Here is a 27,504-nt window from a genome sequence, read left to right as displayed (position 1 = left end):
TGTAAACTATAAGTATTCATTCAGGCCAGTGACCGTGACCTTTTGACCTCAAAGACATAGACCATGTCTCAATTCAAGCTTTAACCCTTATGCTCAAAGAATAAAAAGGAAAGTGACATTCAGAAATCTTGGAAACTAGGGGATCATTCTTGTTCAGTTTCATCAAATTCCAATCAATGACCTAGGAGGAAATGTGATGACTTTTTAAGTCATGGCTCCTTAGGGGTTGAACTCCATAAAATTCATTAGAACCAACTAAATCACTAGGAAATCATTCCGGTAAAGTCTCCTGCAAATCTTCTCGTTAACTTAGAAGGAAATGTGATGACAAGAAATGACAACAGATGGACAGACAATAGGGTAATGTATCAGCTTCAACTGTAGATCTAAAATCTGTTTATTGCTTTTACTTTGTTCCTGACATTTTTGTCATGGATGTTGCTGTTTTTGTTCTCACAGTCTGTCATTAAATAGCTTTGTTCTGACTTTGGTGTATTGTTCATGTGCAGTTAAACCTCTGATGCTCTGTAAGTTAGTTGTTGCGAGAAATTGAAGAATGGCCTCTTTGCCTACAAAAGAAACCAAAGATGTCCTATAAACATTTAATTCCAAATTATTTTTAATGAAAACAAGGAATATGTGAGCCAATGCTCACTAGTGATACCCCCGCTCTAAACGTCCAAGTTCTCAGCAAGCAGGAAGTTGTCCAATGGATCTGAAAATGCATCCCTAAATACATCATACCTATATAAATCTTCATGCAAAATATCAGTAGCCTGTGATGTATAGTTGCTGAGAAATATGTTACGAAAAATGTTGTATCTGACCACTGCATACGAAAAATTCTAAGTTTTCGGCAAACAGGAAGTAGATGTCCGATGGATCTGAAATTACATCTCACAATACATCTCATCCATATAAAGCTATGTACAAAATTCTAAGATGTTAAGTTGTATAATTTTTGAGATATGGCAAACAGAAAGGTGTTACAGATGGAATGATGGACAGACGGATGGAATGACACACAAGGGTAAAACAGTATACCCCCTATCCTTGTGAGGGTATAATTAGCCCTTAATCACAACCTTGGTAAACTAAGGGAGATCATATTAAAATTCATTACGATCTTATCTCACAACCTTCATGTAATCATTTCCATTCTATATATATTTACATTACATGTATTCATTACAAATGCTTACTTTGCAGTGGTTTCTCATTTGTGGAGCAGATGGCAGTCTGATATACAAAGTCCCTAAAATGATTTCTTACAATAATGCTATCTTCTCTTGACCATTTCACTACAACAAAAAGTATGATTTTATATTAACTGTAAATGCATTATAATTTGAACACCAAAACGAAATAATGTGTCTTCCAAAATATGAAAGTTATGTCTTTTTAAATGTTGCCATCTAGCTTGTCTAACATTACAAATCTGTTTTATGGCTGTTGGTGGTTGTGTTGATTTTACTGGTGTAAGCCAGCAAGAAGCAATAACAGTACAACACAGTGAGATGGATGGGGCAAAGCTGTATTTTCTTGAGAAGCTTTACTGAAAATAGTTACTTTGGTTTCATTAATATTCCCGGTCATGGAATTCCATGGTTTTCAGTAGGTGCTTCGGTTCAAGCAAAGATGCTTAGATTCTAGGATATTTGAATTCATGGATGAATGTTTTATATTTAACATATATAGGTAATTATAACATTTCGTTGAACATTTGAATTCATGTATGAAGTCAACAACAAAATCCACGAAAATTGATGATCGACAAAAAATGATGAAACTAATGTAAGTCTTTCTGAGAAGACAATTTGTTTGTTTCCCTACTGCTCATCTCCTCAAGAATTCCTTGTACTGACCCATAATACAATTATCATTCACTTTAACAATGATTATTAAAATCTAACAATTCAAGGACAGTAACTTTGAAAAGACAAATACCATCAAGTTTAAAACAATTTTGACCTTCATCTTTGCTCAATATACTTTTGCACTAAATGTAAATCCAACATATCACATTCTGATATTTCATCTGAAGTTAAAAGTGGTGGAATTAAAGTTTTCAAGGGCAGTATTTCTAGCATAATATGTCATCAAAGTCAAACTTGTCCTCTGTATTTGCTTTGTTTTTATGAGATTATTGATTGTTTATCTCCACACTCAACAATTTTTCAGCTACATGTATATAATGGCATCCATGTTTTTATTGGTATTCTCACATAATGTCATCCATGTTAAATATATCCATGTTCTAATTTAAATGAAGGTGTGATGTCTTGTTTACACATTTAATAAAGTGCACCGCCACGGCACATGATACGCCCGTCACATATTGTTAACAGTATAGATTGTACCCATTAAACATTCTTTTTTTATATCACCTTAATTAAATGTCACAGTGACCTTAAAGTAGGATGCGACACACCTTCTACCTAAGATGCATTAGTTGACCAATTTTGGTGATTCTAGGTCTAGGTCTAATAGTTTTCAAGTTATGAGCCGGACAAGTTTTTGCCATATATGGCCATATCTTCTTAATGAAAAGTCACAGTGACCTGGTTTTAATGTGCGACACACCTTCTACCCAAGATGTATCTACAGACAAAGTTTGATGATTCTAGGCCTTGTAGTATTTAAGTTACGGGTCGGACACGAAAAAGCTAACAGACGGACGGACATGAACGCCATACCAAATACGTCCCGTCTTAAGACGGGCGTATAAAAATGTTAACTGCAGTTGTACTCAAGCCAGAGACATTGCCCTTTGAAAAGCAGTAACAAAAGTAATACAGTTCTGGATGAATGGACAGTTAAAAGATGGCAGAACATGGAATGACACCTCAATGGCTTCGGTTTATAAGCAAAAGTTAATTAAATTGCATAATCCAATTGTTTAAGAACAGTAGAGCAAATATAATATGAAACTTAATTCTTGCCTGAGCATTTTCTAGATGTCCTAGGAACATTCTTTTGAACTGATTCCACCTGTTCATCATCACCGTTAGTATCTTCTTCATTAACATAACAAGTTTCCTCTAAAATTGAATGGAATTCATCAGTAGTCTACTTATTCATTAGGAAATTAAGAAGTCAGTAAATTGTAAAAGGCAATATTTCCCGAAATGTAACTTAGAATGTTATGTAGATCAATACCCAAAATGAGGTAAAAAGAAATGATCAAGAGAGAAAAACAGATGACTCAAATATCTGAGAATACAGTTTTTACAATCCTTGTGTTCAAGTTTCAAAGTTTCATCACATTAAAACAGAGCTTATTAAACATCTTCATGTTAAAGCACTGATTAAATTATTCGAAAGAACAATGAAAGCATAACTATACCTGGAAGCATTGCAGAACATTGAATACCATTTAGGGACTCCTGAACAGAACCTGAAATATATTTAAATATGCATTACAGACTACAGGTATAGACGTTAAGGTTAGGGTTGGTTTCAAGAAATACTAAAATTGGCCAAAATGGCATGGTTGATTTAATACATTATTCACTGACATAAAATGAAATATTTTAGGCCATGCCTTTAGATATCATGCTGGGAAAATTACAAAGATATGAACATGTAGCACACTTCCAAAGTGCCACATGCAGATTTTCTTCGTGTCCATTACAACTGTACATGGTCTGAAGAATATCAAATAAAAGCTGTGAGAGGAGTTAATAACATACTGAGAAAAATACAAAGTTCAACTACATGTAAATTTTTCCAAAAAATGTCTGAACACTTCCTAAAAATCACATACATATCTTCAATGTGTTCATTACAACTGTACAAACAAGGTCTGAACAATGTAAAGTAAACGCTATGAGAGGAGTCAATTTTACAAAGTAGGTACTGTCTATTTCAAAACAAGTTGTGAAAGTGACAAAGTTCAACTAAATGTAAATTTTGGAAAAATGTCAGAGCGCTTCCAAAAAGTCAAAAATACATCTTTAATGTCTCCATACAATTGTACAAAGTTTGAAGGATGTCAGGTTAGAGGTGTGAGATGATTTGATTACACAAAGTACATTGCATGCACAAGTGGTCCGCTCAGCCAGCTGATCACCTGGCATTCACCATACTTCAAAGCTGAATGCAGGTTCTGCAACCCGGCCAAACATTCAACATCATTAGGAGATTAAATTAGTTGTAAAATACACTCAAAATCTATTTGATCATCATTTTTGTATCATGCTACAAAAGCAAAACTTCTTCCTAGCAAAAATTTGAGCGAAGCATGAATGAATTTATGCTAAATCCTAAAATTGCTCCTGCAAAAGATGTGCGTCCTCCAATTACCACTTTACGGTGAAAGAAATGAAGTGTAATTGTTAGGAAGTATCACTAAGTCTCAAATACAACCTTCAGATTTAAAAGCCAGTGCCCTACCAAAACAAAAAGTTTGAACCCACTAGCTAGTATTAATAGGTGCCCCGATATACTTAAACCTAAGTACCACAACGGCCAAATCTACCAAAATTAATTCAATTTGCAACATCTGCACTAGTTGTTGATGCATTTATGGTTACCTCACATATTCTTAAATTCTTTACTGTTAATTTTTTTTGCTTCTCATGCAAAAAAATGTTAAAATCCAAGTTTGGAAGTGCAAGGATGATCATGTTCCTTTTCGTGCCCTCAAGTGAAGATAGCATAGTCATGTGGGATGCTTTATTTTATGGAAAAATGCCATATTCACATCTGCAAGAGACATCTTTTACTGTCTTAACTACATTGATGACACCTTTTTTCATTCCCTGATTTTGTTTGGTTTTTTTTGCCACACTCAACAATTTTCCATCATACAATGGTGTCCAGTTTTTATTGGTGGAGGATAGAACCAGTAACAATATACTTGAATCTCATGGTCGCTTATATGCCCCGTGCATAATATCAAATCATTCTCTCCAGTGCTTTATGACAAGATGATTTTTTAAGAATGGTACCTTTTTAACCATTTGGGCCCATAAGCACAGAACCCTGTGACTAGGGGCACCATTTGAACACACTTGAATCCCCATCGCGCAATGATACGTTTTTCCAAGTTTGGTTGAAATTGGCCTGGAGAAGAAATTGAAAATGTGGAAAGTTTACAGACTGACGGATGACAGACAAACTAATCAAAAAACCTCACATGAGCTTTCAGCTATAGTGAGTTAAAAATGAAATGGAGCCATATCATTTGGGTGGATTAACATACATGTATCATGAATCAAACCGAAACTTCTGTATCACAATTTATAACACCATGGTATATTGTTGTACTCCTTTTGCTGGGGGAGACATAATTGATTAACAGCTTTACCTGACTTGTTCCTTTGGTTGCTGCAGCTACTGCTTCCCTCATAGTCACCCTGTCCATTTTCATCATTTTCTGTGTTTCCATTACATGTATGTTCCACTGAAAAAGAGTATAAAATGATACAATGCCAACTCATGGTAAGGAATGAACGGTCATGAGTAAAATAAAAATAGGTTCTCCAAACTTGCAGATTAACCCTCAGCATTTTGACATATTGACACAAAAAGGCTAATCTACCATATCTGATTAACATCCTACCAAGTTTCAATAATCTTCTAAATTTAAGACTTTTTTTTATATTTTCAGTACATGTAACAGTGACCTCCCCAAAGGTCAAATTCACATTTTGACCCCAACATCTACCTTATCTGAGTAAACATCCTGAGAAAGTTCAATGATCCATCTTCTATAGTTTAGGAGATAGCTAATTTGCTATTTTTAGTAAACAAATTTGTTATTTTTAATAATAGTGATCTCTCCAAAGGTCAAATTTACATTTTAACCCCAAAAAACAAATATAAACTATATCAGTAAAGATCCTACCAAGTTTCAATGATCCATCTCCTATACTTAAGATTTTTCTATTTTAATTTACATTGACCTCCCCAAAGGTCAAATTGATACTTTGACCCCAAAAGGCATATCTACTCTATCTGAGTAAACATCCTACCAAAGTTCAATGATCCATCTTTTATAGTTTAGGAAACATTTTCCTAAAACAATTTTGCTATTTTAAGTTATAGTAACCTCCCCAAATGTCAACCTGACATTTGACCCTGAAATGCACATCTACCCTATGTAAGTGAACATCCTAGTAAGATTCAGTGGTCTTACTCCAAAATCAAAGGATGTATGGCCTGAAAACAATAGTCTAATGCACACACACATAAACACTAATACACTCCCATCTGACTTTGTGTTGACAATACCCTTAGGCCAAAATTGGCAGAGGGGTAAAAAATTAAGAAATCTAACTGCAAAGATAGTATTAGATATGTCCAAGTGACACCATTGCCCCACTTCAGCAGAAAAATTGGAAATTTACAATTTGTAACTACCTATAATACAGCTATATATAAACAAGAGGCCAATGGCCCACAATGCTCACCTAAACATAAAAGTTGCTAGAAAGCTTTATGCAATATACCAAATCATTCTGCTCAGTACTTCCACTAAAGACAATTTATATCTTTTCCAGTATAAGACTTTGTTAAACTTTCATCCACTTGCAGGCCCTTAACATGCTTAAGTCAATGGATTGATTTCCCTTGAATAATTTGACTCCTCTTGTTGCTGGGAAGTTCATGCAAAATATCTAATCATTCTGCTTAGTACATGTACTTTCACAGAAGAACATTTTTATATCTTTTACTGTATAGGGGCCTCCATGTCAAAGTGGTTATGGGATCACATTTTTAATCATGAGGCCTCTCATGTCCAGTCTTATTAGTACTTTCGCAGAATATTTTTTTTTTTATATCTTTACCTATATAAGCATATGTTTAACTTTGAACCTACCCCCATGGGTAAAATTTGAAACCACTACCCCATCCCCACCCATCCCCTTATGGGCAGTCGACAAGTTGACAAACCAATATCACTTTAACAATTTTTGTTGCTAGGAAGCTTCATGCAAAATATCAAGTGGTTCTGCCATGTACTTTCACAACTTTTTAAATCTTATTTCCTATATAAGCCTACGTCAAACTTTGAACCCCCTATATGGGCCCCAAAGTTTGCAGATCGTTTTCTCTTGAATGAACTTGAATCTCATGGTCCTTTAGCTGCCCCATGCATAAAATCTTATCATTCTTTCCAGTGCCTTCTGAAAAGAAGATTTTTTCAGAAATGGTACATTTTCACCCTTTTTGGCCCTTAAGTACAGAACCCTAGGTGCCAAGGGCACCATTTGAACAAATTTGAATCCCCACCGCGCAATAATGCTTCCTGCCATGTTTGGTTGAAATTTGCCTAGCAATTTCAGAGAAGAAGTCTAACACTTAAAAAATTTACGAAGGACAGACAACGGAAAAATTGTGATCAGAAAAGCTCACATAAAACTGCTGTTCCACGTGAGATAAAATGGTCCATAATACTGAATTTTCTATGAAATGACATGAATGTAAAACAAAGCAATCAATTCATGGCTTAGGTGAAGTCAAGTAATGAGTAATAATATATATCATTTCCTTCCATGGGATGAGAAAATCCATAAACTTCAAGTATAGGTTGAGAGGTGAAAAACTCAAAATACAATGTAAACTGAAACTATTCATCTTCATGGTTATCAAATTTCAAATTTGTATTAATGCCTCAATTCAAGGGTAAATCATTATATAACTTTATATCTAAAGAAATTTAATCCAGTTCATTGAACATTTGATATCATGGATCAAGTCAATCACAGTAGATTGAGAAATTATTATGCTTTCTTCAATATCTGTACCTTATTTCTCCACCAGAGATTCTGAGTATCTCCATAGTTATACAGTATTTCTTCTTTCTCTTGAATATCTCTGACAGCAAACAAGCATAGACAAGGCCTCTCAAAAGTCAAAAGTTTCATGACAGCATTAGCCATCTTGTTCCCATCATTGACATACTGGCATATATGATCTTGAGTTGAAGCATCAATACTGAAAATGACAAATAGATGTATCTCAAAGTGGTAGCAAGTCAGCAGAAATGGCAAAGTTATGAGATTAACCTATATTTTGACTAAAATTGAAAGTGGTAAGGGTTGTAACTCTTTAAAAAAATTAAAAACAATGGACCATAATGCCCCTCCTCCATGTGCATCTTCATATCATGCCTTTACTTTTTACAAAGTTTCAAAACATTTTCCCTCAAACCATTGAAGAGGAGTTGCGATGAAAAAATTAATCTACTATTCTGGAGATATTCTAAGTGTCAAGGGCTGTAAACTCTGTAAAAAAAAAAAACAATGGAAATATAGGTGGCGGTGACCTACTTTTGGTATAGAAAGAAAAAAGGCACACAAAATTTTGCCTTAAAAGGGCACACGTTATGCAATTTTCGGATTTTTAGGGCACTTTGTTATCATAATTATTTGATTTTAAAGGCAACAATATTTAGTAATATATATAACTTTGCAATACATCCTACATGTATATACTTTCTCTTTTTGAGAAAGTGTTATATGCATCTTCATGTACTTGCCTTCCAAAAATAAAATTACACAGATTCAGAAAAAACTAGTATATAGGGGGGAGGGGGGCATTATTTCATAACTTCAGGTCATGTAAAATTCCCTCAATTTAAATTTCATAGAATGAACTTAACTCGTTATATCTTTCTTTTTTCGTTAGAGACGACCAGTGATCTAATGTAGTTTTAAGATTACTTTTAGCAAAAAGAAATAAATGGCGCTCTGTTGTCGATAGGTTTGAATGAGAAAAAGGGCATGACGCCGGAAAAAAAGGACATGGCATCAGGAAAAGGGCATGACACCGCGCCCATCGTCGGAAACCCACGGTTGATTACGCTTCGTTCCTCTCTCCATCACCCGTGGGTCCATTCATACCTATTCGCTCGTTCTCATGAATAATATCTAAAAATATTGTCCAATCAAAGTAATCGTTATAATAACGGAACTCTTCTGTTTTTAAAGGTAGCATTACTTAACTGCTACCACAGCAAATATGGCCGCGCCTGTAAAATATTGCGTGCTTTGCCAAAAGACCATCACTGACCGATCATACAGGTCTCTATCGTCAGCCACGAGTCAGGAACAGTACAAGGATGTGTACAAACTTATGTGCGTTCCAAGCATAAAAGGATTTGCATGTAATTCCTGTGCCAACAAGCTCAACCGCGTTCAAAAGCTCAACAACGATCTGAAAACTAAATTAATTAGCATAAAAGACGAACGAGATAAGCTGTTATCCACGTTGAAAGATATGACAGGTGTTCGAAGTCTTAAAGACAAACTGTCAACGCCTAAAGGGACAAAACGAGTGTTAAGTTCATTAAAACTCACCCCAACTCCAAAATCAAAAGTAAAAAAGGGTTTGTTTTTAAGTCCTAGTTCTTCAAGCAAAAGAAGAGTTGAACCTGTAAAGTGCCACGATGATAAAAAGATTGATGAGTGTACTCAAACGAAAGACCAGTCTGAGGAATTTGACGTGAAGGTAATTATTTTTTAAAAATATCATTGGGGGGGGGGTATTTCTTTAATGTTCCATGATCTTTTGTCTGAAAATAAGAGGGGTGAAAATGAAGATTTAAAAAATACTTTCACAAATATCATGTTTAGCGTAATGTATTTGAACCGTGCAATGATTTCAATACATGTAATACATAAGATTTGTTTCTGTCATGTCTGTTTAAAATATCCTAGAGTAGATAAAATGTAATATTTTGATATTTCGTCATAATGTAACCATAGGTATGGAACGTTTAAACCAAGAAGGGTTGAATTGAAAGAACGCAACACTTAAGAAATTAAGATAAACAAGTTTATCAATACTTGTTAATCCTTCTATTGTTTTAAAATTGAAATGCAGGAATATGTGTGACAAAGGTAGAAAAAATCTCAACAAGTTGTTTTAGACGTTGAATTTAACTAATTTTCAGTATTTTCCTTTAATTTATATGTATGCTTCTTAATTCTAATATTTTTTGATAATTTTTAATGACTTACAACCCAGAATCATTAAAGCTTCCAAACATCGATCTACCAATTAATCAGACAATGAACAATTTGTAGCAAACCTGTTCTTACAGCATTGAAGCCCCTTTTATTGTTTACACCCACCTGTACAGGTATACAGACATACATGTACATTCCCTTTTGCATCTGTGTAAACAATAGCTTTCACACTTGTCGCTCCATTGACCACAGGTCGCCCTTATACTCACCACTCCAATGAGTAAATATCACCATTACAAAGTTTTTAATTTTGTTTTTATATATTTATTTTTATTATCTTTTTATTGGGGGGGGGGGCAAAATTATTGGGGCGACGACTGGCGCCCCTGAACTTATTTTACTTTGAATGGATTTTCTTATAAATGAATATTTACATCTTTATACAGATAGTAGTGAAGTACAGTGGTGTTGAAAGATTAAAGATTATCAAAGAAGAACACGAGCAGGCAGCTTTAAAGTCATTGCTGAATAATGCCTCACCTCGAGCAGTGCTGAAGAATTTAAGTTTGAATGAAAATTACAAGAAGGAAATGTTTGACATTGTTAAAAATGTGATACTAAATGAAATAAAACATATTTCAAAAAAGGATAGTGAAATATTCAAAGGACATGCATCCAACAATGAAAAACTTATAAAATTTGACTGGAAATGTACAAGTCAGCAGCTCCAACTAAAGGCACCATATCTGTATTCAGTATTTAGCAGTGTTGTTGGCTTGCAAAAGAAGAAAAACCTACCACAGATGCTTACATCCCTTGCTGTACTTTTGTATGGAAGATCACAGACCATTAACCAGTTGCAATACATACTAGGCTTAATTCTCCAGAAATGTGGCTTGAACAGAGAGGTATTATAAAATTTAAAAAGTGTTGTAAATGACATCTATATTTATAAATCTCCATGTGTATGTTATTTAATTGCTGTATCACAAGTATGACCTACAATCAAAAAGGCCTGCAGGAGGTAGTACTTTCGAGGATCCAGTGCTACATTTAGCCAGTTTGAATTTGGGTTGTGTAATGTATCTGGTAATTAAATTTGCATGAAATTGAATTAAGTGTTCGAATCAGATAAACTGTAGTTACCAATGTACAAGTAAATTTTTAGGTCGCCTGAGTAGACTTGCATGTAGGTCACATTTTGCAATTGTTTTGCATCCGTCGTCTTGCGTCTTCCGTCGTGAGTTAACAATTAAACATCTTTAACTTCTTCCTTGATAACTACCATTCCAATTCTTTTCAAATTTGGTATGAAGCATCATTGGGACAAGGGGACATAAATTTTAAATTTCCCCTAGGGCGTGACAAAAACTGCCCAAAATTTTACCAATTTTCAAAAATCTTCTTTACAACTACACATGTATGGGAAAAATTAAATGCATAGTAATGTAGAGCCTCTAACAAAATTGTAACTTTCATGATCACTGGTATAAGGGTTCTGACTTCAGGGTGGGGCAAGATTTGGCATATAGAATTTTTGTGTAAAACATTTTAATGACATTTTTAATGCTATTGATACTAAATTGTAACTAAATGGATATTCAGAATGAGCAGGTAGCCCTTTACCAAAATTGAAAATATGATGATGGGTCAGGCCCTAGGCCAAATAGTGAAAATATATTAAATCTTAGAAACTCTTCTTCTCTACTCCTATGTATAATTGAGATAAACTAAATGCATGATTATGATGTGCATAAAGCTCTCTATCTAAATTGTGAAATTTTAGGCTCCTGTGTATGGGATTCAGGTCCTAGGGTGGGGCCAATATGGCCACATATAATGAAAAATGAAAATGTTTAAAAATACAATTAGGAAATGTTGATATGATTTATATCCTCTAAACTTCCATTTTCCTTATTCTGTAATTAAATATGAATTGTGTGTATTTTGAAATATCATGAATATGTGCACAAAAGACTCCATATTGATGCTTATATAGAAATTTGAGGCTCTGTATGGGCTGTGATACTCAGGTGACAGTTAAGGCCCATGGGCCTCTTGTTTGTAAGTTTTAAAAAAAAATACATCTGAATTTCAGGGAATGAATATCATTCATGACTTGGGAATAACAATTTCCCCTACAAGTCTACACAAGAAAACAAAAGAGCTTGTGAAGCAGCAAGAAAATCGACTCCATTCAATGATGACATCTTATGTTGAGGAGATTGAAAGCAGGCATGAGATGGGGAATGAAACTGCTGCAGAAGAACAAATGGATGCAGAGGAAGTTACATGTAACAAAAAGCTGAGACCAATTGAAATACTAGGTGACAATCTAGATATTACAATCACCCCTTCTAAAATGAGCTTGCAAAATCAAAAGAAAAGTTTACACTGGTTTCTAGTATTGGTCAAAGAGAAACAAATCACTTTTGATGAATCCAAGGTCCCCTTTGATCCGCCTGTGGATTTCCCAACATTGAATGCTGTGAACTGGATCCCATCAAGTGAACAGTTGAATTCTTTAATGTCCAATTTCAAATTTCATGTGGCTAATGTTCTTATGCATTATGTTCCTTTTCTGCAGTTACATATTACAAATTTTCCCAAGTATATAGAGCACATGTATATGGACCAAATGAGAAAGAAATCTGTTTTTCTGAACTGTGATTTAGTAGATGCCAGTGAGAATAGCTCACAAGGAATGATAGAAATTCTCCAAAGAGTTCATCAACTTGCTGTTCCACATGTTAGGGAAAATCCTGAAAAAAATGTTTTGGAAAAGGTAGTTTTTGGTGGGGATGTCCTGACAAACGAAAGGTCATTTAGTGCTCAAGAAGCAATGCAGAACAGCCCTTCTGAGTATGAGTCTTTATTGGGAGTAATTCACAGACCAGAGGGTCTACATAGAGAGATGAACTTCCTTCTGGTATAATTTAACATCAGTTGAAAGCAGTTTGGAGTTTTGTTGAAAATTACAGTTGTTGTTTATTAAGGCCCATATTACCATTCCTTAAATTTTTGACTAATGAATACTAATAATAGATATCTCTAACTCATGACTGTTTTAGATGCTGTAGTTCCATGTTCAAACATGTTCCTCTAACACAACTATTAGCCACCTTCAGAGTTTTTATCCAATCCCCAAAATATAGTTTCTTTCTGGAGATTAATTCTAAAGGTACATGTAAGTAATGCTATATTTTTCTGTACTTTTCTCCCCTATATGAATAGGAATATTTAAGATTCAAATCCTGTTATTTCCAGATCCCCCCCCCCCTTCCCATTGATCTTTTCAATCATTGACCAGTACATTATAACTAATTTGAACATGGAACTGCAGCATCTAAAACAGTCATGAGTTTCCCGATAATGTTACCACAAACCCTAGCCAAATTGTTACCTTATTATAGTTTTTTAGCTCAAGTAAGCTTTTCTGATCACCTGTTGTCCGTCTGTCTGTAAACTTTCACATTTTAAACTTCTTCAGAACCACCAGGCCAATTTAAATTAAAATTGGTACAAATCATCTTTGGGTGAAGGGAATTCAAAATATCAGTTCAATTGAAGGGCCATACCCCTTTCAAGGGGGAGATAATCACAAAAATGCAAATATGGTTCAATCAAAAATCTTCTTTCCAACAATCAGAAAAACCAGAAAAGTTGGAATTTACATGGAAGCTTCCTGATATATTGCAGATTTAAGTTTTTTTAAATTATGGCCCACGGGTTAGGATGATGCCACAGTAGGGGATCAAAGTTTTACATGCTAATAAATATGAAAAGTTTTTAAATATGAATTATTGTTAAGATGACTCAGAGCGATGTGGCTCATGGGCCTCTTGTTTTGAAATGTTAATTTTGTGTTTGTTTCATTTTACATTCATATTTTTTGTTTCAATTATAGAAATCTTGTTAAAATATAGAGTAATTAGATTGATATAATTACTTCTTGCATTGTTTGGAATTTTCATGATACATATTTCATAATAATGCTGCATTTTTTAAAAACAAACCTGCCATTCAGGCTTTTGAAAAGGGCTATAAATGTAATATATAGTAGTTAATAATTTTTGAGCTCTTTTTGCCTTTGTAAAATTTTATAAAGTAACAAATAGAACCATTGGTTAAACAATCTGAATTTTTAAGCTACAAATATTTTGGTTGTTGCTATTCTTCTTTGAATAACCTTGTTCACTTTTCTTTGTGCAGGGAATTTATCAGCTCTTCTACAAAGAGAAAAGCAATGCAGATAAAGGGTCTTTATACCAGTTGCGGAATCTGATTAATAGACGAAATGTTTCTGGCCCTGAAGAAGTCAATTCAAGCTACAGGTATTGCTAGTCATACATGTCACACATGTACTTCATTAATTTCTTGATATGACAATTCCTTTTATAAGTGTTAAAATTGGGTTGTTACATTCCAAAATATATACATTGCATCGAACCTGTAATATGTATTATCAGAATCATACAAAATGGATGAATTTTAGTAGTGCCTATTTTTAAGTCACCCAGGAGACCTATTGCCATTCGTCTTTATCCGTTGCATGTTAACAATTATATACATGTTTAACTTCTTGAAAACTACAAAAAGCTATATCCAGGTGACTGTTATGGCCTGTGGGCCACTTGTTAAAACTTGAAAGTTTGCTATTATTACTTTATTTAATTATTCAGAGCACATCATGACTTCATAACAGACATCACAGACTCGTACATTGTTGCAGCATTTCTAGATCTCATGCAAATGGAGGATTTGAGTTGTACACCTAATCCGATACCCTTGTTTTCGTTGATGTCTGATAATCAGAAAAATGAGTGGCTTCTGAATGCAGCAGAAAGAGTTTTGAATGAGCTGAAAGTAAGCAAAGTTTCCTTTCAGGATATCGTTGACGACATGGGGGCTCTGGACGGTGATGTAAATAACCTTGATGCTATGAAGTCTGCTGATTTCTTTTTATGTGCAGTATGTGGAAAACAATATCATAAAAGAGGCTGGCTTAAAAAACATCTAGAAAAGAAACATCATTGGAAATTTCATATTCCGAAGGGAAACTCTGTGTGTTACAATCCCATACAGACTTTTCTATTCATGTCTTTGCTACACAGAGACACCTGCGACTCGTATCGAATGGGTGATGGTGATAGAATCGTACGAAATGTGTATTTTGAGTGGTTATTCGCATCAGGACTGAAGCACTCAAAGTATAAAATCTGGCTTTTCAGAACTCTTTGCTACATTTATCTTCTAAGTCCTGAGCTGAGTTTCGAATACAAATGGAATATGACAGTAAATTTAAAAGGTGGAACTGGACAGTGTATTCCCAATGATAACTGTGTTGAGTTACAAGTGGGCAATATAAAGAGCCAGTTGAACACTCAGGGTTCTAACAAGTCATATAAGTCAGCAAAACAAATCTGTATGACTACTCAAGTCATTGATGCTGTAAAAGAGAGTCTTATGTCGTCCACAAAAACAGCAAGATCCAAAAGCAGTCGACCAGTGGTTGACAAGATGAAGGACATTGTGGCCGTTATAAACTGCTTAAGATCTAAAGACTTCGTTAAAGACTTAACATGGTCAAGTTTCCACAATTTTAAAGATCCAATCAGTGGTATTGACTGTAAAGATTTGCATGAGTGGATTTTTCATCAGAGAGAAGTTGCCAATCAGTATATGAAATAATGTAATGATACTTGAACATGTTAAGTGTTCAAAATATCAGAGTATAAATGGAGTAGATTGGGAGTTTACAACTAAGATTAAATATATCTGATGTTAATAAATTGGTATTTACTCAAATGAAGGTTTATTATTTTTATTTTTATGACCAGTTTGTATAAAAGTACACACACCACTTTATATTACTCATCATGTATTGTTATTCATCACATACATGACATGCCACACAAATGAATGGGATCTAACTTCATCTACTACTGCACTTAAGATATTTTTGCTATGATTAAAAAGTGGTAAAATAAGGTAATTGGTTTTTTCCCTTGATATGAAAACAACGAACAATGACCACTAATGGCAATTTATTACCTCATGTACATCATGGTATGCAACTTAATTAACATGAAAAATTAATATGTAATTTGAAATATACTTATGTCAACAAGCAAGATTATTATGTTGATTCTTGTGACATACTTATCGTAACATTTGACGTATTTATATGAACAGAATTTTCTTGCATGTTCACACAATTATCTTTCATGTCTGCATAATCTGTAGAAAAAATGAGAGGGGACAGAAATATACCACAATTTTTCAGAAGGGTTTAAATAAAATGGACATATTTTCCATATATAATATTTTGATTATACAAATAACCTGAGATAGAAAATTCTTCATATCACAAATATTTGGCAGATATCAAAGGTCAATATTGAAATTTCGTCCAACTCTGAACTACAGTATAAAAATAACAGCCAAAAATTTAATGCTCTTTTTTTACACGTCAATAACTTGACAAATACTGAACATTACTAGTAGTCTTTCAGACAATATTAAATGGTTAAATACAAGCAATTAGAAAGAATCAGTATCACTTTCACTCTCAGAGTTATCAGAAGATGTTTCTTGTAGTTCCTCATAATCCATGAATGAATGTTCATAATCATTACAATTGTCTTTTCCGCATGAGCAACTAGCATTACATATATCGCAACATAAATGCTTCACTCTGTTTTCTGCTGGATCATAGTTGTACGCAGACAACATAACTTGTCTCCTGCACTTATCCGAGTTATCAATGTACTTTTTCATATCATCATCTAAATTTTTGCATTGTCTTGAATTATAAAGTAATAAGGCCATTGCTGTTTGTGAACCATCTCGTCCTGCTCTACCTAACTGCTGTACAAAAGAAGCCATATCCTTTGGTGGACCAAAGTGAATTACATTGTTTACACCTTTAAAATTAACCCCCATTCCTGCAGCACTTGTTGCAATCAATACTCTTATTTTACCATTTTCATCCTGCATATCCTGTTTAATATTTTCTTTTACAGTTTCAATTGTTTTTGAATGATACATATCAATGTTCTGAGTTTTTTCCATCTTAAATGCACTAAATACATCTCCACATAACTTGATAGAAGGACAAAAAATAATATAACGTTCACATAGCTCTTTTTTTTCCTTCAATAATCTTACTAAAAACAAGAATAAATCTGCTATTGGTATTGTACTTTTGACCTTTTTCACAAAGAGTTTAATATTGTCTCTATCAGGATTGTCAATCAATTCAAAGCAATCATTCATGGCAAACTTTCTCTTCAGGTCAGATCTAGCTGCCTTGTTAGCAGTTGCAGTTATCAGTAAAATAGGGTAATTGAATCAGGGATCGTATTTCTCCAATTTTACCATACCACACTCTGAAAGGTTCATCACCTCTGCAACCACTTTCTCCCCTGAAATAAAAATAGAAAATTCTTCATTTTGCAAAACTTGCTCATGGTTAACAGGTCCAGCACAATCTCTATCAGCTGTTTATTAAGCTATACAGCTTTATTTAGCCTTATAACTTTATAAAGCTGTTTTAAGCATCTTTGACCGTGGAGAACTGATCCCACTGTGTACTGTTTGACCACAGGGATCAAACTCTGGTCCCACCGGTGAGAAACGAGTGTGTTAAGTACAGTACTTGGACACCCATAGCTTAATAAAGCTATAGCTAAATAAAGACAGTCATTGTGCTGGATCTGGTTAAATTATGATACACTAAAGCTCATGAAACAACAGTACATTTTTAAAACAATTACATATAAATGCTAATATTAAATTGGACTCCTTTGATATTGAGTACAGGTTATTATTATAAGTGCACATGCTTAGAGGATGCTTGTTCTCTCTCTCTCTCTCTCTCTCTCTCTCTCTCTCTCTCTCTCTGAAAACATACCATCGTAAAACAGTATGGGCCTCGTCTACAACAATCAATTTGAAGTGCTGGCTCCTGGTCACCATTTCACGCCATTTCGTAACGGATAAAATCGCTTCCGGAGAGGTAAATAAAAACTGAAACTTCTCATCTGTTATTTGATCATCTTCTTCTGAGTTTCTTCCGATGTAGGTCGCAGTAAATCCAAGTGACATCAAAGACTCGCACTGCTCTTTCATTATTGAAATCAGAGGGGTTATCACTAAAACATTGCAGGGATTTCGATGTTTTTCAGTCCACAACAATGGGAAAGCTTGATAACATAAGCTTTTCCCGCCCCCTGTCTTCATTGACAAATATACATCTCTTCCTTCTAACAACTTGTTTATGGTGTCTTCTTGGAAATCCTTTAATTTGCTTATTCCGAACCGTTCAGCAATCGCCATTTTGAATTGTATACCGAAATTGGACTGAAAGCGTCTTTTTGATTGGACGAATTCGCTAAGGGTATACGTAAAGCGCCCAATCAAATTGCCTCATCAATTATTCATGAGAACGAGCGAATAGGTATGAATGGACCCACGGGTGATGGAGAGAGGAACGAAGCGTAATCAACCGTGGGTTTCCGACGATGCACCGCGCCATGCTAAATTGCTTTAGATTGAACACTATGGTATATTACACAATATACCTACTCATGTACCAAATATGAATATCCTGATTGAACTAGTTGAGGAGATATTTCCCCAAAACCCAATTTCTTTAATTGGTTAAGGTCAAAATACAAAAGGCAGTGACCTAATTTTGGTATGTGACAGAGTATTACATGTAACAAAGTATGTACACAGTATGAACATCCTGCACAAAATAGTTGAGGAAAAATAAACCAACAAGAGCAACGCCAATGTGGCATAATACGCCCGTAGATTTTGCTCAAGGAAAACATATTTTAGTGGGATTCATATTTTAGTGAAGTTAGCACTGTCCTATGTGAGTTAATTCATTATTATGCTTGTAGAAATGGATATCAAGATATAAAGAGGGATAGCCTTAGAACCTTGACCTCTGACTTTGAAAAACAATAGGCACCTTCCTCTCATCATGATGATCAAATATACCAAGTTATAATATCCTGGAGCTTACGGTTCGGTTTGTATCCTGCCCACAAGGTTTTCCTAAAAAGTGATACTACGACCTTGACCTTGAAAAACAATAGGCATCTTCCTCTCATCATGGTGATCAAATATACCAAGTTATAATATCCTGGAGCTTACGGTTCGGTTTGTATCCTGCCCACAAGGTTTTCCTAAAAAGTGATACTACGACCTTGACCTTTGACCATGAAAAACAATAGGCATCTTCCTCTCATCATGGTGATCAAATGTACCAAGTTGTAAAGTCCTAGGGCTTATGGTTCAGTCTGTATCCTGCCCACAAGGTCCGGACAGACAGACGGACGACGCCATACCATAATACGTCCCGTCTTCGACGGGCGTATAAAAAACTATCAGGCAAACACGCAATAAGCAAGTAGGCACACACGCTGACATACAGTCAGGCACAAAGCAAATACATGTACAGGTATCATATTACCCCGACTTTGTCAAGTCCGGTACAAAAAACTATTTCAATTATGCATTAACCAAATAAAGATCAATAATGTTCTTACATGTACATGTCGTTTAATTTAGAAAACAACAATGAGCTTTGCAAACTGAAAACAAAACACTTTCTGATATCTACCATCATTCATGTATAAAACTTACCACATACTTTTTCCTTTGTTCTTGTAAAAAAAATTTTTATTTTCATCACATTTTCTCTGCCTTTCAAATGCCTCTTCTTCAGTAATTATTTCTCCAACATATTCTAGAAGAAAATCCCCTGCTCTGAAGTCTTTTTCGGCAAATACACCAAATCCTGCATAATGTAAGAACAAATGCATTCATACAAATAGAGCACAAGCAACTCAGCATTAGTTCACCTAAAGTAAACAGTACACTGTATGTATAGCAATAACATTTCTTTCTCATTTGCACTCAATTTCAGTGATTCAATATTTGGTGATACAAGTACTTATTAGGATCACATACATGTACAATACCACGCAATTACAAGCTTATGTGTGTCTGAGTTGATGGGTCAAACACACAATAGTGCCAAAAAATATCAATATGATTTTTCAAAATCTACTACATGTAGGTGAGCATTTATAATAGCACAAGCAAGCATAAATTCTTATTTCAAACCTTCTAAAAACCTCCTAAAAATATCTCTATTAAAGTATATTCAAGAAAAGGTACCAATGTGGCAATCAAAATGGAAAGACCAGGGACAAAATTGAAAATAAATACGATCGACACATAAAAACACACAAAAAACAAGGAAACGCATGAACCCTAGAATCATCCTGGGTGAGGCCAGGTGTTCCAGAAGAGTGAGCACTTCATGAGTGAGTGCTCCACATGTGTCACTCGTCATGCATTTCTCAAAGTCAAATCAGGTAAGAGACCAGAAAAATTAGTTATGTAGCGCAGAGTATATCACGAGACAATTTTGAAACACTGATGCTGTATCTGTTAACGAGTTTGTGGTGTCGCCCATAAAACTTTTTCATTGATGATATAAGCTTGGGCATTTGGTATCCCTGTGTCAACAGTTTTTTGGCAAGCAACACAGATCTGTTCAAGAAGTCTTTATACAAAGAGCTTCCTCTAGCATGTCTAGCGTCGCGAATCAACTGGGAAACAAATACACCGTACGCGGGAAAAGATGGACTGTTGCTTGACAAGTGTGGAAAGTTGACAATAGGGAAATTGTAATCATCACGTTTATCATATATCTTCGTGTTTAATTTTCCTTGCCTGTCAAATTAAAAAATAAAGTGCACCGCCACGGCACATGATACGCCCGTCACATATTGTTAACATGAACATATCACCATGAAGAGATACATGTAGGTATGCATGGAACCAAATGTCATCCTTCCTTTAAGAATCTTACCCACTTTATGGCCTCATGTGACATTGCTTCAAATATTGATAATGTAAGCTTAATGATTTTTAAAAGGATATAAAAACATTTTCCCAAATGTTTTCAATGAAATGATTAAAGTGCAAGATAGCCCTTTATCCAAGCAAACAACTTACAATAAATGGGAGTACTCAAAAAGGTTGATTTATTCAACATATCAAAAAATACATATATCAGTATCTGCCTTTGTCAAATCTTCAAGTATAAAAGTAAAATATGCATGGTGATGTCAATATAAATAAATATAGATTAAAAACGGTTATTTCAAACACTGGTGCATCTCCTACGGTGTAGTTATTAATTAGAAAAAAATAATACATCATATATTTCTCAACTGGTTGTGTAAGACTTGAGAAATGCACATCTGCAGCTTTGCTCATTGTATTTTAAGGAATGAAGAACAATGCACAGCGTAATAAAACATCAAACATTAGTCATTATGTTTATTCTTAGACTGTAAAACTGTCATCTTAGTGAGACATGACAATCTGCACCTTGTTGTTGAGATATAAAATAAAAATACATTTTACAATATCATATTAATTCTTAAACTTTATACCAAATTAACTTTCAAAGTAATGGCTACCAATTAGAACTGTTCTAAAATTTGACAGATCAATTAGAAGGCTAGATTCCTCTGCCCAATTCCCGATTGCAAGAGATATAGATAGCACCTCCTTGATCAGATTGCTGTAACAGAAATCTTCTAAACTCATTAATCAATCTGTAATTTGACAGAATGCAATTTTTCTGTTAGCAAAATGCCTCCTGAATTGCTTGATAATTACACCCATGGGACAAGGGAAATTTCTCTTGTTACTGACACAAAAGAAATAATTTGTTTGTTATATACTGCTGTATAGTACAGTGTATATAATGAAGAATGTGTAGTTTCTTGAATTAACATTTTTTAATATGGTTATTGCAATACTATTTCATCTGTTCAGATTTACACAAATGCCCAATCTGCAGCTTTGTTCATTGTATATCTTTTTTCTGAACAATGCCACAGCCATAACAAAACATCAAAATACTAATCATTAAAATAGGCCTTTATACATATTGCAACCATTTGTTGTCTTAGTGAGAAATGATACTCTGCATATAGGTTGCCGAGAAAAAAAATTAAAAATTATATAGTACAATGTCAAATTAATTTTGAAAATAAAGACTAACCACAACAAACAAATTCACTTTCACAAATAATTTCTGGTATATCTGCAATTAAGAGGCTAAGATCTCTCTGCCCAATTCCCTAGAGATAAAGATAACACCTGCTTGATCATGTTGATCAGAGATGCTCTACACAAAACTCATTAATTAGTCTTGTCAAAATGCCCTTTGCATGCTACTCCCATGGGACAAGTGGAATTTCTTATTGTTAGAAACAAAGGAAACATTACATAGGCTAAAAAAAAGCTGTACAGTATATCATAAAAAAAATGTGTTTTCTTGATGTAACATTTTTGAATGAGGTTTTCTACAAAACTCTTATATGAGTAGGGATTGTACCAATTATAACATACTTTTTTCAAAAAATCACTTCAACTAAATGTCACAGTGACCTTAAAGTACAGTGCGACACACCTTCTACCTAAGATGCATAAGTTGACCAAGTTTCATGATTCTAGATCAAATAGTTTTCAAGTTATGAGCCGGACAGGGTTTTACCATATTTGGCCATATCTTCTTAATTAAAAGTCACAGCGACCTGGTTTTAATGTGCGACACACCTTCTACCCAAGATGTATAAACTGACAAAGTTTGATTATTCTAGGCCTTATAGTATTTAAGTTATGAGCCGGACACGAAAAAGCTAACATACGGACGGACAGACGGACAGACATGAAGGCCATTACATAATACGGCCCGTCTTAAGACGGGCGTATAAAAAAAAGGTCTAAATATGAGGCAGAACAATGCGACTCCATACATGTAGTTGAGTTAATCTCAAGTTCAGGAGGATAAATGATATGCAGACACTTAGAAACAGTATCATTGTTAATCAGTCTTCGACGTTAACCAGCGGCCCGATGCCCGAGGCCAGTAAAATCGGGATCAGGCTTCTTAAAATATTAAACCCTGGAGTCCGGTGGGCCTGTAAATGTTTTCTTATATGTTCTGTATATATTACAAATAAAGCGTGAGATTGACTCAGACTAAATGTCATGACTTAGTCAAATTTCGCATAGAAAAATTATCAACCATGCTGCCTTTTCTGAAGTATAGGGAGGGGGCTCGTCCGGGAAATTCAAAACCGCCCAAGCGTATTTCAGAATCACAACCATCCGATAAAAAAAAACCCAAAAAAACCCTGTCGTACGAGGAGAAAAAAAACGAAAATTCATGCCCCATTGGACCGAGGGCAGTGTACGAAATTAACCATAGACCGATAGACCGAGTCTATGTCAAATGGCACTGGTCTATGCCAACTGTAATTGAGATAGACCAAATTGTCTATGCCAATTTTCTAGATTTAAAGCAATAAAGTATCCAAGAGGGCCTTGCATGGTCAGTCGATGTCTGATAAACATTATGAGGAAAGGATATTACAGAAATGGAAAGAAAATACACTTTCTAAGTATATTAGAAGTAAATGAAAATGTTTTAAATTTGTGTTATTATTTTTTCAATGTTATGGTCTATGCCAATTCGATGAGGTCTAAGTCATTTTATCTTGGCATAGACCTGTGGTCTATACCAAGTTTTAAACCAATTTCGAACACTGCGAGGATGGGCCTTGGCTAACATTTAAGTGATTCTGGAGAAAACAAAATGTTTTGTACGTGGTGTATACAAAACAGAGTTGAACATAAGCTGCTGATGTATCTGCGAGATTAATCAGTCTATGCGAAAGACATCGGACCGTCGGACCTGACCGATGTGCAGTGCCTCAGGTCCGATGTATCATTTTTTACACCGGACCAGAATGTCCGATGTCTCAATGTCCGGTTTTGAGCTTTACTATTTTGATGCGGAGTTTGTTATAAGTAAAAAAAAATAGCACACATCCAAATACGTAAATGAATTGATTAAAACCGCATGGACTGTCTAAAGTATTATACGGGAGGGATTCCTGGTATAGTATTACTAGTATAATAAATAAGATTCCCTTGGTTTTGCATTTTCACATGTTTCACTTTTTTACATTAGGTTTTTCGGTCTGACAAAATTTGGTTCGGTCCGGTGTGTTCATTGATCACACAGGACCGAATGTCCTGTGTGGTCCAAAAACTTTCGCATATACTGGATTAATATGTTGAAAAATAATATAATCCTTTTAATGTCAGTTGTTCTCTAACTATGATCATCTTGACCTGTATTTTCCTACAGTAGAACTGTGCATGTGTCTATAGAGTAGAATCAGCAGATAACAAGAGGTCAAATTAGAAAAAAAACATTTTGGGCCTCCAAAATATTGTTCGGGCTTGCACAATTATTATACTGGGAAGCCCGAAGGGCCTGTGCTTTACAAAGTTTTTCGTGAAAACTGGTTAATACATGTAGATAAGACGTCATCTATGTATCTGAACGTTAGATTAGATTTTGAGGCTAAGATCTTGTTTCTTATGCGGAGTTGTTCCTGCATGAATTCAGCCTTGTAGGAATATAGGAACAAATGAGCAAGCAAAGATGATATAAATATGGTTTAAACTCACCTTTATAGTCAGATATATATTTTACTTTGAACCCATCTTTGTCAAGACCAGCCTGACACCACCATTTGGCATCTTCCTCAGGCTTCAGGCGTTTTACTTTCTGTTACAAATAAAAACATAAAATGAAAACATCATATATCAGTCAACACTTGGTCATCTAACCATCTTTTAATATCTCAAGAAAGTCACTCAATAAATTGGGATATAAAAAGGTGTGCACTGTCTCAAAGTACAGACCCTGAAACGTGCTACTACACCTTAAAAACGAACCGAACCGTTCCGTGCAAGAAACGAACCGTACCGTTCAAGAAACGTACCGTCCCGTTCAAGAAACGAACCGTATCGTTCAAAAAGCGTACCGTACCGTGCAGAAAGCGTGCAGGATAATATTATGCAAACCCCGCCCCCAAAAGCCCGAAAACGTACCGTACCGTGCAGAAAGCGTGCAATTTATGTCATGTGACCCACTTTTTCAGCCACAGTATATTATTTTCACAATGGCGCCCGATGGGAAAGGAGGTCGTAGACTATCGCTGGCTATTCGAAGCATTATCCTCAAACATCACGAGGCTGGGTTATCAACTGTGAAAATCACCGAGATGCTTAAAACAAAGTACGATTTCAAAACTATGCGGCAAAGTGTTAGAAGATTTCTAATTCGCTATGAGACGAATGGTTGTCTACTGTTGTATTCAATATGTACTTTCCTACGTACAGTGTCTGAATCATATGAGAAATTTCTAGACCGATTAGAAAAATTGTCACGTTCTACACTGTAATATTTTCATTACTTTATTAGCAATAATTTTGACATATCTTTTTCTCTTCTACATTGATAACGACCCATATAGATAGATGTAGATTGGCGGATTTATTAAATACACTAATAAACAATTTTTAATTACATCGACAGAGAAATAAATAGATACATACATGTGTAAAAGAATGTAAACAAGTTAAATTGATGCAAAGCATCAAATCGGACGCAAAAAATTATTCATTTCAGCATTTTCAAGTATTTCAACAATATATAGAAAAGGTATATGAAACATTTTTATTGCAAACTATACACTTGCCTTACTTTTCTGTTAATTTTTTTAATTCAATTTTCAGTAATCAAAAATAAAGTCAGGGAAATGAAAATCGGACTTCGCGTGATAAAGGATAGGAATATATATGTATTATCATCATTTTATTTGATTCAAAGACAAATGCAACAGATATCTAACATTATTAATTATGAATGACTGAATGCTGACAAAAAAGGATGTACAAACTTCACGTGCAGATATCCTGGATCTTTCATAATGCCGATGATAAATCACAATAAATGTGAAGTGCAGAAAATAATCATTGTGTCATTTACGACTTTAGTGTATTCAAAACAAAATTCACTTCTTCTTAAAAACTTTTCCAATTTAGGCACTGTAATTTATATCCGGAAACTTAATACGCTTTGTTTTTACACTTACGCACGCCCATGTCGGGGAGCAGTTCATGTAACAACTTTTTATAAAATCGTAAATTAATAAATGTCTGATGAGAAATGAAAAACAAATTGAAACGTAATAACAACCATTAAGACTTAGACTTAAGCAAATTCTAAAAACTTTTATTCATAACTTTTATGTACGTTATCAATATGGAATTATTCCATCGAAGCAATCAAAAATAACATCTCATTTCCCCATGTGCACATTCTAACACAACCACAAATCCTGCAGTCGATAATCAAAGAGCCGAATAAGACCAATCGAGTGAAAACAAACTATCGAAACGTACAATTTATACGAAGTCAAAGCGTTCAGGCCACGCCCACTTCATTAATAAAACGTGCAAACCGTTCACAAAGCGTGCAGCTATTTTTAGCAAACTGTACCGTGCAAGAAGCGAACCGTACCGTTCAAGAAGCGTGCCGTACCGTGCAAGAAACGAACTGTACCGTTCAAGAAACGAACCGTACCGTTCAGAAAACGAACCGTACCGTTCATAAAGCGTACCGAACCGTACCGTGCAACTGGTGTAGTAGCACGTTTCAGGGTCTGTAGATTATAGTGCAAGTCATGACACATCGTGTTGACATAAGTTTTAAATATCCTAAATAAGTTGGAGATATAGAACACACAAGAAATTAACAAAAAATGATCTAGTGACCTTAAAGATATGACCTAGAGGGTAGGTCATGACATGAATTGTATCATTTCATTCATATGGGTGCAGAGTCAGAGTGCATAGGAAAGTTGACAAAAAAGTGTCACAAGGACTGACAAATACAATTTTAATGCACTTGCCCAAGGGCAAGTAGCTATGTCAAAAATCACTTGCCCAACCTGCTGACCAATCACAATACCCCCCCCCCCCCGATAAATGTTGAATATTGAAAGGAGATGTACATGTATACAGTTTCAAAGAAGGGCCTTCCTAAAGAGATCTATATATAGTAATACATATTTAATTATCCATACTGTGAAAAACATGTTGCGAATTGTGTGTGTATGGTGGGGGGGGGGGGGGGGGCTCTGCATTTGTGTTAGCCTCCTTTCTTTGTTTACATTACATGTACCATATCCCCACCCCCACATAATGACGAGTTGACAGAAATAGTTACAATATCTCTGGTGTCAAAGAATGAAAGTGATTGAACATTGGAATCATCTTTTAATGCAAGATTGTACCCACCTTTTGCAAAATGCCTTGACTTTCAAGTCCAGCTTTTAACTGAAAAAGTACAAATGAGTCCACTTAAAGGCATACACAATAGTTACAGGGGGAAATAACTCTGTTTTGCTATCACTAAGGCCATGGCGTCACAATATATGGACAATCAAAGCCATAACAGGCATGTAAACAAACGCCAGCGCGTAACAATCTAGGTAAACATCATAGTTCATTTTTAATGTCACAGTGATTTAATAAAAGCAGGGAACGTACATCATAATTGCATGTAAATGGCAATGCTGCCATCCGCCAAATAACGCGCCATTCATTGGCATGGGCA

The 27,504-nt window shown here is 34.8% G+C and overlaps 2 protein-coding genes and 1 pseudogene across 3 annotated transcripts in view; 1 reads left to right on the top strand and 2 right to left on the bottom strand.

The window, feature by feature from the left end:
* Window positions 1-380: 380 nt before the first annotated feature.
* LOC130046414 (uncharacterized) overlaps window positions 381-27,504 on the bottom strand; it is a 29,227-nt gene continuing 2,103 nt past the window's right edge. Inside the window, exons 2-10 of the mRNA XM_056161545.1 lie at window positions 27,186-27,224; window positions 24,507-24,606; window positions 19,581-19,734; window positions 7,755-7,944; window positions 5,312-5,407; window positions 3,347-3,397; window positions 2,943-3,041; window positions 1,203-1,301; window positions 381-569 (exon numbers count right to left, since the gene is read on the bottom strand). Coding sequence (XP_056017520.1) covers window positions 3,377-3,397; window positions 5,312-5,407; window positions 7,755-7,944; window positions 19,581-19,734; window positions 24,507-24,606; window positions 27,186-27,224 — 600 coding nt within the window. The 3' untranslated portion in view covers window positions 381-569; window positions 1,203-1,301; window positions 2,943-3,041; window positions 3,347-3,376. The remainder of the gene's footprint in view (window positions 570-1,202; window positions 1,302-2,942; window positions 3,042-3,346; window positions 3,398-5,311; window positions 5,408-7,754; window positions 7,945-19,580; window positions 19,735-24,506; window positions 24,607-27,185; window positions 27,225-27,504) is intronic.
* LOC130053892 (uncharacterized) lies at window positions 8,795-15,728 on the top strand. Of its 2 annotated transcripts, XM_056161543.1 has the most exons (5): window positions 8,795-9,459; window positions 10,367-10,828; window positions 12,019-12,247; window positions 14,133-14,254; window positions 14,603-15,728. In XM_056161543.1, exons 1-4 carry the CDS (start codon window positions 8,971-8,973, stop codon window positions 14,174-14,176), a joined length of 1,224 nt encoding a protein of 407 aa, XP_056017518.1. In that variant the 5' UTR covers window positions 8,795-8,970; the 3' UTR covers window positions 14,177-14,254; window positions 14,603-15,728. The 2 variants fall into 2 exon arrangements, with proteins under 2 accessions (XP_056017518.1, XP_056017517.1); XM_056161542.1 differs by lacking the exons at window positions 14,133-14,254; window positions 14,603-15,728 and having other exon boundaries at window positions 12,019-13,188.
* Window positions 15,951-18,311, bottom strand: LOC130053893 (uncharacterized; annotated as a pseudogene).

Source organism: Ostrea edulis, chromosome 4, assembly GCF_947568905.1.
Source record: "Ostrea edulis chromosome 4, xbOstEdul1.1, whole genome shotgun sequence".
NCBI lineage: Eukaryota > Metazoa > Mollusca > Bivalvia > Ostreida > Ostreidae > Ostrea > Ostrea edulis.
The sequence above is the reverse complement of the archived record's forward strand: the minus strand, read 5'-3'. Positions and strand labels throughout refer to the sequence as shown.